The sequence below is a fragment of the Triticum aestivum genome, chromosome 3A (genome assembly GCF_018294505.1).
Source record: "Triticum aestivum cultivar Chinese Spring chromosome 3A, IWGSC CS RefSeq v2.1, whole genome shotgun sequence".
In the NCBI taxonomy this organism is placed as follows: Eukaryota; Viridiplantae; Streptophyta; class Magnoliopsida; order Poales; family Poaceae; genus Triticum; species Triticum aestivum.
The window spans coordinates 158,220,512-158,235,216 of NC_057800.1; the positions used below are offsets into that span (position 1 = coordinate 158,220,512).

Sequence of the window (14,705 nt, forward strand, 5' to 3'; positions counted from 1 at the left end):
CAAAAAAATACACACGGAAAAAAAATATGCAAACATGAAGCCAACGCAGAAGATAAAAATGCATGCATGAGAAAGGCAGAAAGACAAAAATATGCGACCACAACAAAAGAACCCAGAATTGAGGCGCAACACACTAAGCAAAGATTGAACTGCGATGGAGAAATCTTGCATATATCGCGACAACATTGGAAGTTATACATCTATTCGACAAGGACTTCACAGTGAGCACACACACAACATGCTTGGACACTAGGCGAAGTATACAACATTTTTACTGTGTGATATCAGTAACTCAACATAAATGTTGTGTGTATGATTTTTTTATCATCAATACGATGGTTAATTTATTGATGAGATATGTGTTGTCACCATATATTGACGGTTTAATCTAGAATGTCACATTGAAGTCATACGCTCATACAAAAAACATCATGTGTGCTCTTACTTCGAAAATCCTTTGAATTAATAACTGAACTCTTAAAGAATGTGCTTCAAAGTCTAGAAAAAACTGCACTTGGCGGAAGTCCTTTGTGCACCACCCTCTCTTCAACCATTGTCCATCCACCCCGTAGCAACGCGGCATGTTTCCTAGTAAATCACAAACCCACATCCTCCTTGAGTGCGCCTCGTCGAGGCGTTTAGCATTGGTAAATGATCCTAGCTCTCACGCCTCGCTCAGCTAGGCCCGGGCCCAACAAAGGCGACGCGACCAGATCGCTCGTGTTGCAGCCTCGTAGGTTTTTTTTGGTTGATGGTTGACTGGTCAACCATTTAAATTTTGTAAAAAATAATCTTAAAAATCTGTAAAAAAAAATAAAAACACAAAATGGATTTGAAAAAATTCATTGCCAAAAAGTTCATAAATATGAAAAAAATTAAATTTTTTGAAAAGGTTCATGAATTTGAAAAAAAATGTGGATTTTGAAAAAGAATCATAGAATTAAAATATGTTCATGGATTTGAATATATTCATGCATTTGGGAAAAGTTTCCAGATTCAAAGTTCATGCATTTAAAAAAGGTTCATGAACTTGAAAACATTCATGGATTTTAAAAAAAGTTCATGCACTTGAAAATACTTTGTGAATTTGAAAAACATTCAAGAATTTGAAAGAAACTTCATGCTTTTGAAAAATTATCACAAAATTGAAAAAAGGTTCAGGAATTTCATAAAAGTTCAAGAATCAGGAAAACATTCATGAATTTGAAAAGGAATTGGATTAAAATAGAAAACTAAAACACATAAAAATGGTTGGGGAAGCTTCTAGAAGCTTCCCAAAACTGGAGGGACTTCTGAAAAAATGAATATGAGGGACTCTTATATGGGTCGGCAGGTTAGGATAGATATGAACGAGGGGAGGAAGGGGGATGCGCCAGTTGTAAATAACCATTTGGCGCGTAAGGTGCCGAATAGGGTTTGGACTCCTTTTTGTGCTCCTTTCCCCTTTTTCTTTTGGGTATTGGGCCAACATACTCATTTGCTTACCCCTCCACCTCCTTCTCCTGATGGGCTGCCTATAGGGTGATGGGCTAAACAATTGGACTAGTATTTCTTATGTGCCGGAAAACAACATGCTTACAAAGCTAATTTTTTTAACTCAAGACAAAACTTTTTTTGCATGGAGACAAAACTAATATGCCAAGTGAAAAGAAAAGGTCAGAGTACTAACATTGTACATTCTTTCTTTTTGAAAGCATAGACTTTATTTCTCAGATAATCGATAGCTTTAACATATGAAAGCATAGAGAAACCTTTTTCGTCGTGAGCAATCACGACTGTCGCACCCGAAAGTGTTTCATACTGGAACACCGCATGTACATTAATTTTAATAACATATCTGCTCGGCTTCTTCCACATCCGACTTGCATCCTCATATGCTGCTTTGTTGCATGTGCTCTAGTATAATTCGTTGCGAGTACTTTGGTAAAACTATTGTTCTGTCGGGTGCTTGAATTGTTTTGCCTTGCACATGTTGTCGGTGTTGGCACCAAATATACCAAGAAGCGACCATGATCAATTCTGCTATAGGTAATTCATTCCGAACTGAATGATTCCTAGCCAGGATCTCCATTGTCATGGAACCCAACCGATCCTCTTTCACTACATCATTTATGATATTATGTAGTCCCAGCTCTGTCCACACATCCATAGCTTGACGACGGTTGAATAAAATGTGTCAAATGTCCTCAAGTCCAACGCGGCAGATCACTAAAGAGTAAACTAATATTACATTCTTAAGAAGTTGATCCCCTACTAGCAATTCTCTCGACATACAGCCCTCCACGTCACCAACATGCTGCGTCAGCATTTTCTCTTTTATTTACTGTGCAGACCTATCCTCTTCTTTTGTATCGTATTATTTTCTTTTTATCTTTTCAGTTATCCCCACCGATTGATTTCCCTGTCAATCCAATTGATACATGCTCCCTTCATTCCCTTATACAAGGTCACTATCAAGAATACATTTTGCATCTATACAAGGCCATTAACATCAACAGTAATCGAGGCAAAAATTAATGATATTTCCCATACTAGAAACTTGTATAAGATCTTTTAATCACTAAAGAGTAAACTAATGTAATCACGTAGAAGATGTAAGCCCATACGCACATGAGTAGCGTGATTGGATTGAGTGCGTCTAATTACACACAATTGGGAATCCAGACATGAATAGGGTTGCTCAGAATTACGTTAGTACATCAGAAAGTATATGATAAGGAGTCGCAGTCGCAACACAACGATGTGGTAAACCAATCAACCCGCTCCCTCTCTAGGGTTTCCCACCGTCGCCGTCGCCGCCGCCGCCAGCCGCCCGGCGCAGGCCTCCCCTCCCCCTCCCCTTCCCGCCCCCATCCCCTCCTCTCCGTCCCACCGCCTCCGTCGTCTCCCCGGGAGGCGGCCGGGGCGGCGCACGCTCACCTCCCTCTCGTTCGTCCTCCTTCGCCCTTTCCCCCCGCCGCCGCCGGCGGTCGCCCCCGGGTTCGGCCGGATGGTGTCGGCGGCGGCGGGTCGTCCCTTACCCGCGCGTTCTCCTCCTTCCCGGGGTAGGGGGAGGCGGCGGCGGTGCTTGACTCGTGGCGGCCCAGCGTCCTAGTGGCGGAGGCCGGCGGCGCTCGCCGCGGTGGTGCCACCTCTTGGCGGCGGGGCGCTCCGGTGGTGCTGGATGGCCGGTGGCGCATCCCCGGCCCATATCTGGGCCCGTAGGGCCCCATCTGGGTCCTTGCGGGTCGGCTCCGGCACGACCACGACGCTCTCTGTATGGGGAGGGAGGGGAGCGGCTTGGACTGGGGCAGCGGCGTCGACAGCGTGCCAGCTGCTGCGCGGAGGCGGGAGCTGTCCGGGCCTCTGAGGGCCCGGCCGGGCCTGTGGGGCCATGGGCCCGGTAGGCTCCTGCTTTGGTGTCCGGTTGGCTACCGTCATGGACGGTGGAGGTGGGGCCCTCCCGTATGCTGACGGTGTTGCTTCCCTAGTCCCGGCTCCTCTTCTTCGTTGTGCAGTCCATCTTCGCGGTGCCATGGTGAGACAGCGCAGGAAGCTTCGTGTCCGTGTTGGCGCAGGGTCGGTTTGGTGGCGAGCTCCGGAGTGCCTGAGGTGGAGGATGTGATTGGGAGAAATCTCTGTTGGCTTGGCCGACACCGACGCGGTGTCGCCTAAGGGTGCCATCGGACATTCCTGAAGGGCGTCGGGGCTACCCTTCCTCTTTCCTCATCGTGTACCGGGGGAAACCCTTAGCAGCAGCGTCGTCATCGTCGCGTCCCTTCTTGGAGGTGTTGATTGGTACCGGCGCTTCGGAGTCTCGGAGCTTGGTGGGCGATCTCCGGTGGACGCAACGGTCGCGAGGCTTCGTCGTTTTTATCGATTCACCGTTATCGGCATTTGTTTCTTTTCTTTTTCTCTTTCTTTCTTTTAGGCGTGCTTGTGTTGTTTCTTCCCTAGCACCTATGCAAACATACCACCGTTTTTTTTTGAAAAATGGAAGCAAAAGATTTATCTCATCCATTAAATAAAAATAGAGTAGAGTAGAGTAAAGCTTCTTTGCTCATGCTGTGACCCATAGTTTTGCTTCGAGTTTGATGTTGTTGAGCAATACCGGAGGCAGCATGCACTTGTTTCAGAAAACACGAGCGTTCCTTTCATTTCAAATGGATCAGATGAGTGGTAGGCATGCCCATTTCCAAGCGGTTGATACACCATACGCTGTGTTTATAACATACTATGCTTTGGGATTCATGCTTGACCATTCTTCGAGAACTGTGGAGGTCTACTGCTCCCTCCATTTCCTTTTACTTTGCATGTTAATTTTGTCATTCCGCACGACTAGTTCCTACGTGACCGCTATCTTCTCACGCTCGTTTTTCACTGATTTTTTTCTTCTCTTAAAAACCATGATAAATCGCTAGCGGTTTTTTCTGGTTTTTCACCGCATAATATTAAAATAAAATAAAAGTGCTTGAAAGAGGATTCAAACCTAGGTCTATGCAATACCTATTAAGCCTAATAACCAACTAAGCCACCTTTTGTTGTTGCTTATTGTAGATAAACAATCTTATTTGTACCTTTCTTATTTCTGCTATATCAGAAGAAAAAATAAAGTTTGGCATGGTAACTTTGGCATGACCAGCGTGATAACTATGGTATGAGCAACATGATAACTATACCACGATAAGGCTGATAACTACAGTACGAGAAGGTTAAGCCATAAGGAAGTATGGTAATTTAACACATAAATTACCGATGAAAATGTTTAAAAACTTTTTTCCCTTGGATGAAAGGTACCATGGTGTTTAAAATGTAAGACATTAGTTATCAAATCTGTGATGTATACATTATCATGCTTTTTACATAGAAATTACCGGGTGTATATTTTTCAACTAAAAAAATTCGGGTCAAAAAATTATAATGGCGTTTGTATGTGAGTTATCAGCTTAGTATGTGTCTATTAACAAGCTATTTACATATATATTACCGGGGTTGCCCCCCGCCCCCCTCGCCACAGTCGCCACATTTATCAGGGTTGGGTACATAAATTATCAAGTTTACGATGTGTGAGTTATCATGTTATTGACATAAGACTTATCGTGGTATGATTCAACAACTCCTTCCACCCTATCCCCGCCGATAAAGTAATCAGGATTGGGTACATAATTTATCATTTCTACGATGTGTGATTTATCATGTTATTTGCATAGAAGTTACTGTGGTATGTTTCATTGACTCCCTCCCAACCCCAACCTCACCGACAAAGTTACCATGACCGGGTACATAATTTAATGTTTATGATGTGTGAGTTATCATACTATTTGCATAGAAGTTATCGTGGTATATTTGTTTCAACGACTCCCTCACTGCGGCCCATCCGACAAAGTTACCAGGACTGGTACATAATTTATCATGTTTATGATGTGTGAGTTATCATGTTATTTGCATAGAAGTTACCGTCGTACGTTTCAACGACACCCCCACCCCGACCCCTCCGACAAAGTTTTCAGGTCTACCATGTATGAGTTATCATATTATTTGCACAGAAGTTACCGTGGCATGTTTCAGCGACTTGCCCCACCCCATCCTCGCCGACCAAGTTATCAGGACCAGGGTACATAAGCTATCAGGTCCGCCATGTTTGAGTTATCATGTTATTTGCACAGAAGTGACCATGGCATGTTTCAGCGACTTGCCCCACCCCCACCCTCGCCGACCAAGTTATCAAGAGACCGGGGTACATAAGTTATCAGGTCCGCCATGTTTGAGTTATCATGTTATTTGCACAGAAGTTACCGTGGTATGTTTCAACAACTCCCCCACCCCCACCCTCGCCGACAAAGTTTTTAGGACCGGGGTACATAAGTTATCGGGTATATGAATTTTGAGTTACCATGTTATTTACACGAAAGTTAACGGAGGATATTTCATCACCCCTCCCTCCCCGGTTGGTAAAGTTAGCAGGAACGGGGTACCTAAGCGCGGAAAAAATCGAACACTAAATTAACTCGTTTTTATGCATACGTAGTAGATGAGACATGTTAAATAGCCCATTTACTTTCTTTTGTTCAAGAAAGAGATCGTAGGTCAGATGGTAGGCTAGTTGAGTTGGCTCACTAGTGGTGCAAGGATCGAATCCTCTCTTGTTCACACCAATTTTTGCGTGAAAAAAAAATCTCGAACGAAAAAAAAATCTAGAGAGGGAAAAAATGGATTGGGAGGAAAGCAAGAAATCAGATCTGGCGAACAAAAGGATCTGGAGAGAGAAAAAATGATAAATTATGTTCGCCAGATCTACACTATAGATGGACGGCTGCACTATAGCAGTGGCCTACTTGCGGTAATCAAGTATCTACAAAATTAGCCCACCTCCAAACATAAACATGTAGTTGACTGAGATGGTCATTGGGTATAGTCAAAAATCTATAGCGAGTCTGTATGTGCGGGGTTCGATTCCTATTGCTGCTACTTTTCTGAAAAAAATGAGCCAACAATCGAGGATGACGGAAGCGTGCGTGTCTGTTGCTAACCACCAGTCGGCAGGTACTTAGCTTTCTCGTTTTGCATAAGTCAAATTTTGTAATTTTTGATCAAAATTACATTAAAAAAACAAAATTTACGATACGAAAGAAATACAGTATAAGAATATATTTTATGATGTATCTAATAATATTGATTTGATATTATGAATGTTGATTTTTTATGAATATGGACTTATTTTTTTAACTCAAGACAAAACCAATGTGCCAAGTGAAAAGAAACGGTGAGAGTACTAACATTGTACTGCATCACGTAGATGTAAGCACATACGTACATCGGTGGCGTGATTCAATTGAGTGCGTTTGGTTAAATTGCACACTATTGGGAATCCGGACAAACGGCATTAGGCCGACTATTTGATTTATTTATTCATCTCTGCAACTCGTCGTGGTCGTGGGCTCACCAACTGTTGAGCTAGGGCTCGCAGGCCTTATCGATAGCGCGGCGCAAGAAAAAAAGGAAAAAGGGAAAGCGAGACGATACACCACGCACGGGCATCCGATTATTCATGCATGGACAAGCGGCTGCTGGCTCACATGTCCGCGGCCGCGCCGTCCTCCATCTCGTCGCCGCCCTTCCCGAGCAGCGGCACGAACTTGAGCATGACTTCGACGGCGTTCTTGGCGGCGATGTCGATGAAGGTGCTGGCCTCGTTCCCGAGCGCGGAGCCTCCCCCGGCCAGGTAGGAGAGCGAGCGGATGGTGAGGAACGGCACCCCCTGCGTGTGCGCCACGAGGGCCACGGCGGCGCTCTCCATCTCCACGGGGGTGCACTCGAACTGCTTGCGGAGGAACTGGCGGTACTCGGCGTTGTCCAGGAACACGTTGGCGCTGCAGCCCTTGCTGACCCGGGTGACCCGCGGCGCGCGGGGCAGGCACGTCGTCGCGTTCACGCACGCCGGCAGCTCCATGCCCTCCAGTTTCGCCGCCAGCGCGTAGTACCGCTTGCTGGCGGGCACCCAGAACGCGTGCTGCCGCTCCTCGGGCTCGCCGGACTTGGGGAAGATCTCCTCCGGCTGGTACCAGATGCTGTTGAGCTGGTTGGCGGATAGCGCCGGGTTGCTCTGCCCCACGGTGTAGTCGGAGAAGTTGAGGAAGCCGTACTCCCGGGTGTAGTCGCCGGCGGCCTCCAGCGGTAGCTCGTTATCCTTGCCGTCGCCGAACCGCTGGCCGCCCAATCGACAAAATTTTGGTAGCACCACAAATCAAAATCCTGGACGACCATGACATGTTCACGTTTTCTAATACCAAATTTGTACTACCTGCCAGTTCCAGAGGGAAACGTGGGCCCAGTATTCGGGGATGGTGACGTCGCCGATCTGGAGGTCCTCGTTGGCGTTGCCAGCGATGCCCCAGTGGACGATGCCCTTCACCCGGAACAGGCTCAGCAGCATCTGGGTGGTCAGACCAGCGTTGAGCTGCAGTCATTGATTCCATTCCATGGTGCAACAGTTCGTTAAGTTCTGAGTATTTGTAAGATACACTGCTACACAAAATATAATGCTGTAGTATGTACGGTCTTACCATGCTCAGTCCAGTCATGACGATGACGACGCTTTGGCCTTCGATGGTTCCGAAGCGAAACCTTCGCCCTTCAAGCAAAAATCATGCGATAATGTTAGTATTTAATTATCTTTTTTTAATTATCAACGACATATGGTGTAGTTACGACCGATTTTAACTTCTATTTCCTCTGTAAAGAAATGTAAGAGCGTTTAGATGGAAGTATTATTTTTCACTTCGATCGTACAAACGTTCACTCTGCTTGCTCATGTGTGCCTGGTTAGCTCCGTCAATAGGCACATGCATCTCATGTGCTTTCATGCAAGTCCTCCATGAAACGCCCGGTCTCACCCGCGTTCCATCATCATGTGCTTTCAGGTCATGCGTAAGTGTTTCAGCACGTCCGGTCACTTCTTTCGTCTACCATTCAAATTCACTACAGTACATAATTCAGACGGTTCTCATATATGAGCAGGCTTGTTAATCAATTCAACCATATTCGTTCTGATGTTATGATATTACGAACAGGCTTGTTTCATATTACGTTTATTTCTTTGACCCAACCAAAGTGTTGACATTTCAAGCTTACGGAAAGATCATCCATCACGTAATGTTAATAGTGCCCTTTCATGTCAAGTTATTTCCGCACATGGCGCCCGTATACACGCTTGATCTGATTAGACTGAATGTACCATTTGAGTAGGAGCATCTTTACCTTGGATGTCCATGTTAGGGATGCTCTTGCTGGCCACGAAGCTGGGCGACTCGAGCACGGGGACCATCTCGTATGTTAGGAGAAGGATAATGAGATGGACACCTCGGAACACACTGGCAACCAAACCATCAATTCATCTTCTAGTACTGCCCAAGCGGAAGACATTCAAATGCCTCAGGTGCAACGACGGGAACTCGCGAGCATTGGCCTTGGTGGTGTGCCAGGAGGTGGCCCTTCAACTGTAGTCACTCCGTTCAACTCCAAGTCGGTGCAGGCCACCGGCCTCTCGGCGGGACGCCCAGACTCATCATCGGTGCACCGACAGCTAGCGGGTCAGGTGGCGTTGCAATCGTCGTCGCCAATACCGACGGTAGCGACACAGCTGGCTGCTTCCATTACGGTGCAGGACAGAGGCGACACGGCATGGGGACCGGACGGGGCTTCGAAGCACCAGAAACTAGCTGCGCTGCAGGCGGTCGCCCAGCTACCTGCTCGTGATGAGCTGGGCAAGCTGGCCCTGGCTGGGTGTGGCGCTGAAGGCCCGACCTCCCGTGTACAACCATGCATGCATACTGCGGCTGGGCGTGGTGCCGCAGGACCGGAGTGGATGCATGCACCGGCTAGCCATGGTGCTGAAAGGCCGACCTCGGGTGTGCAGCCATGCATGCACGCACCCGTGGCTGCTCTTAAGCCCCAGGTGAAGGCCATGCAACCTCCTGTTGTACAGATTGTAAAGACAGTTGACTCTACGAGTTTGGACGCCCTTCAGCTGCAGGTGGAGCCGGCCACGTCCATCTCTCCCGCATTCACTGGTACGACTGGTCCGGCCCCTCTTCAGACAATGACCTCGTCGTTCGAGCCTGTGGTTGAGATTGTCGGGGAGGGGGTTGCTACTCCACCATCATCCCCTTCACCGACAGTAGAGCAGGCGCCACAACCTCCAATGGGGATGACACCTACACGACGGAGTAGTCGGCATTCTGTTGCCGACGACGGTTCTATGGACACAGATGAGGACTCTTTGGCCAAGGCTATGCGGCGTAAGGCAGCGCAAAACCTCGACAACCAAGGTATTACGTCGTCACCCAAATCCTTTTTTGATTTTTCTAATACTGCCATCGTTTCTAAGTTAAATAAAGTGGGTGTCAGTCTTGGAAAGAATGAGAAGGATATTTCTATTTCGACTAACGCTTTGAAACATGTGGAATATGACCGATTAAAAGTTACTCCACGTGTTTCTAGCAAGTCTTATGTCTCCTGTACTGATGAGGAAGAGATGCATGCCACACCAGATGGTCAGCTACTCTCTCATTTAGTAGGGGCGGTTTCGGACGTGGGTCTAGATGAACCCGGGCTTAGTTCATTGATTGAGCTTACAGCATCCGGACGTAAATCAAAGACCGCACATTCGAAAAAAGATAGTAAGTCCCATAAGAGGGCAAAGTGTTCTAAATCTCCTATTGTTTCCTCATGAATGGAATGTTTTTTAATAGCAGAGGTCTTCGTGACTTGGCTAAACATTTATTCATTGCAGAATGTAATAGGGAATACAATTTAGATTTTTTGGCTATCTCTGAAACGGGTAGACGTGATTTCTCAGTAAGTCTGCTTAACCGTCTTTCTGGCGGGATAGACTTTACTTGGGTTTCGCGACCACCTAGAGGTCGTTCTGGGGGCATTTTACTTGGCGTAAATACAGGGACTATGGATGTTTTGGCTAGTTCGAATGGCGAGTTTCATGTTAAACTCCATATTCGCAACAAGGCCGACAACTTCACATGGACCCTCGTCGCCGTGTATGGGGCAGCCCAGGATGAGTTCAAGGCCGATTTTCTTCGTGAATTGGTTAATCTGGCGAAAGATAATCCCTATCCCATTCTTATAGGTGGGGATTTTAACTTGCTTCGATTTCCAAATGAGAAAAGCCGTGGTAGGTTCGATAATCATTGGCCTTTCCTTTTCAATGCTGTCATCGATAGTCTAGATTTGCGAGAGGTTTCTATGATTGGAAGACAATTCACATGGGCGAACAGTCTTCCGGAACTGACATATGAAAAACTAGATCGCGTTTTAATGGATACCGAATGGGAATCAAAATTTCCTATGGTTTCTGTTCGTGCTCTACCTCGTATCGAGGCTTTATCAGACCACGCACCCATTCTTCTAACTACTGGGTTGCCACGACCACAACATAGACGCAAGTTCAAGTTCGAACTTGGGTGGTTGCTTCGGGATGGCTTCCATGACATGGTCAAGGAAGTGTGGGAGAAACCAGTCGCCGGGCCTACCCCAATACACAGATGGAATAACAAAATGCGTGCATTACGTAAATTCCTTCGTGGTTGGGCTAGGCATACGGTGGGTATCCTCAAAAAGGAGAAGCCTCGTCTTTCATCTATCATTGATGAATTAGAAGCTTTGGCAGAGGTTAGACCTCTATCTGAGCATGAAATTGAGATCAAGAATCATTCAAATGCACAGATAGCAAACATGCTGCGTGAAGAGGAACTCAAATGGTACCAACATTCTAACTCGCAATTTATCCTGAAAGGTGATTCGAATACTAGATATTTTCATGGAGTCGCCAATGGCAGACACCGAAAGAAAATTATTCATTCCCTACAACAGGATGAGGGAGTGATTGAGGGGCATGAGCAACTTAAATCTTATATCACTAATTATTATAAAAATCTGTTCGGAGCCCCAGAGGAAGGAAACTTCTCGATGGATGAGACCCGAACAGATGACATCCCTCAGGTCTCTGATGAGGAAAACAACCTTCTAACAGCCCCATACTCCAAGGAGGAAGTTAGAAAGGCAGTTTTCCTAACGGAGCATAACAAAGCCCCGGGTCCGGATGGTTTTCCTGCTGAGTTCTATCAGAAATTCTGGGAAGTCATCAAACCGGATCTCCTACTTTTGTTTACCGACCTACATGCTGGCCAACTGGAATTGTTCCGCTTAAACTTCGGTGAGATTATTTTATTACCTAAGGTTAATGAGGCTGAACGGATACAACAATATAGACCTATTTGCCTCCTTAATGTTAGTTTTAAAATATTCACAAAGGTTGCGACTACTAGGCTAAATTCGGTTGCTGAACATGTGGTTCGGCCTTCACAGACAACTTTTATGCAAGGCAGACACATCCTAGATGGAGTTGTTGTCCTTCATGAAACAGTCCATGAATTACACCGGAAAAAGTTAAATGGGGTGGTACTCAAAATAGACTTTGAAAAGGCTTATGACAAAGTCAAGTGGCCTTTTCTTCAACAGACTCTCAGAATGAAAGGATTTTCTGAAGAGTGGCGCGCTATGATCCATAGCTTCGTTTCTGGAGGTAGTGTTGCCATTAAGGTCAATGATGATGTTGGACACTATTTCCAAACGAAGAAAGGATTGCGACAAGGTGACTCGGTATCGCCCATGCTATTCAATATAGTGGCGGATATGCTAGCGGTCATGATTGAGCGTGCCAAGGTTGATGGCCAAATTGATGGGGTAGTAAATCATCTAGTTGATGGTGGTCTCTCTATACTTCAATATGAAACCAATACGATTCTCTTCATGGATCATGACCTCGAGAAAGCGAGAAATCTGAAACTAATTTTATCAGCATTCGAGCAACTCTCGGGTCTAAAGATCAATTTTCATAAAAGTGAATTGTTTTGCTTTGGCGAGGCTCAAGACGAGGCCCACCTGTACGCTCAACTGTTCGGATGCGGGTTGGGTCAGTTTCCCATCACATATTTGGGGATACCGATACATTATCGGAGACTCAAAAATGCTGAACGGAAAAAAGATCGAGGAGAGAACACAAAAAAGACTTAGCAGTTGGAAAGGTAAACTGCTGTCTCTAGACGGAAGATTAGTCCTCATAAATTCAGTACTTAGTAATATGGTACTATATATGATTTCCTTCTTCCAGTTACCGAAAGGAGTTTTACATAGATTGGATTATTTCCGATCAAGATTCTTTTGGCAAGGAGATAGCGATAGTAAGAAATATCGACTGGCTAAATGGAGTGTGGTTTGCCGTCCCAAAGACCAAGGCGGGTTGGGCATTCATGACCTTGAGGTTAAGAATAGGGCCCTCATCGGCAAATGGTTGTTTAAATTACTAACAGAAGATGGTGTATGGCAAACCCTCCTAAGGAGGAAATATGTGGGTTCCAAGGCGATATCCCAAGTATATTGGAAGCCTGGGGATTCCCACTTTTGGGCAAGTCTAATGGCTACGAAGAAATATTTCTTCTGCTATGGATCCTTCTCGATTAAGGACGGCTCGGAAATTAGATTCTGGGAGGACAAGTGGCTAGGAAATGCCACACTCCGGGAACAATATCCGGTTCTATACAACATTGTACGCCACAAAGGTGATACTATCGCCACGGTAATGGAATCATTTCCACCAAATGTGACGTTCAGAAGAGACTTAATTGGACCCAGACTCCAATCGTGGAATATCCTGCTCCAACGGTTGTCCACGGTGCAATTGTCACATGGGTCTGATGTATTTCGATGGAACCTCCATGGGAATGGACAATTCTCAGTGGATTCTATGTATAGAGCGTTAATTCAGTCCGATGTGCCAGTTGTTAATAACAAGAAGATCTGGAAGATGAAGATACCTCTTAAGAATAAAATCTTTGCATGGTATCTTCGTCGCGGAGTCATTCTTACTAAAGATAACCTTATTAAGAGGAATTGGCATGGAAGCCCGCAATGTGTATTTTGTCACCATGAGAAGACAATAAAACATTTATTCTTTCAATGCAAATTGGCTCGTTCTATATGGTCAGTCATCCAAATAGCTTCTGGCTTGTATCCTCCCTGTAGTGTTGCTAATGTATTTGGCAACTGGTTACATGGGATTGATCACAGGTTTAGAACTCTTTTCAGGGTGGGAGCGCTTGCCATTATTTGGTCGCTTTGGCTATGTAGAAATGATAAGGTTTTTAACGATAAAAGTACTTCTCTGTTGCAGGTTATCTACAGATGTATCGGGACTCTTCGTTTATGGTCCTCTCTACAACGCGTGGAGAATCGAGGCCTGTTTACGGAGGTGTGTACACGATTGGAGGCTACGGCGAGGGATACTTTTACCCAACATGGGTGGCAGCATGATCTAAGGATTGACCCCCCTCCATATTAGGCGTTATACGGAGTCTACATGTTTCGTTGTAATTCGCCTTTCTATTTTTATTTTGTGTGAGAGGATATTATTTGGCTGTGTGCATCTTAGTCATGCAGAGTCCGGGTGTAATGCTTAAATCTTTTAAGTAATAAAGCGCCCCTTTTCGAAAAAAAAAATCTCGTATGTGTTGGGCACGACGAGGCCGACGAACGGCCCGGCGCGGTTCGCCCGGCGGATGGCGCCCCATGTCTTCTGAGTGATGTACCCCTCCGCCGCCGTGGCCATCAGCGCCACCGCCACGAGGACGGCGGCCATGAGCTGCTGCCGAACACCACCCATGGTCGAGCTAGCTAGCTTCCCTAGCTCCGTTTCTCTATACCACAAGACTTGTTTTGTGTGCTGTGCCTGTGGTTGGAGTCTGAGCGTCCCTGTGTAGAGCTGGTGCGCGTATATATAGCAAGTTGGGTACCTAGGGTTGGAGCTGTGGGGGGAGTGGCTACGGAGTACATCAAATTAATGAACGGGATCCGAACGATGCGTTGCACAATTTTTCACGTATATCTATAGCTGGCTGGTACTAAAAATGTCAACTAACAAATGCCAAAAAATTGCAGATCCCGAGATTAAGTTGGTGGAGATCGATCGCTTAGAGATGCTGTTGTGGTCAAGGAACCATGCATCGGAGGTGTATGCCATCTGCGTATAATAACCACAACTTATATTAACACAACTCGCATCGTATAAAATCTCTCATAGAGCATTTTAGACCATGTACAGTTCAAGTGGTTGGATAAGCGCTCAGCAAAATGAGTCATTTTTTTTTTTGCTAGAC

The 14,705-nt window shown here is 45.8% G+C and overlaps 1 protein-coding gene across 1 annotated transcript; it reads right to left on the minus strand.

Annotated features, from left to right (window-relative positions):
* Nucleotides 1-6,778: 6,778 nt before the first annotated feature.
* Nucleotides 6,779-14,278, minus strand: LOC123060798 (bark storage protein A). Its single transcript, XM_044483640.1, has 5 exons — nt 14,058-14,278; nt 8,737-8,810; nt 8,043-8,110; nt 7,781-7,936; nt 6,779-7,684 (listed from the first exon to the last, which is right to left on the minus strand). Exons 1-5 carry the CDS (start codon nt 14,210-14,212, stop codon nt 7,052-7,054), a joined length of 1,086 nt encoding a protein of 361 aa, XP_044339575.1. The 5' UTR covers nt 14,213-14,278; the 3' UTR covers nt 6,779-7,051.
* Nucleotides 14,279-14,705: the final 427 nt, after the last annotated feature.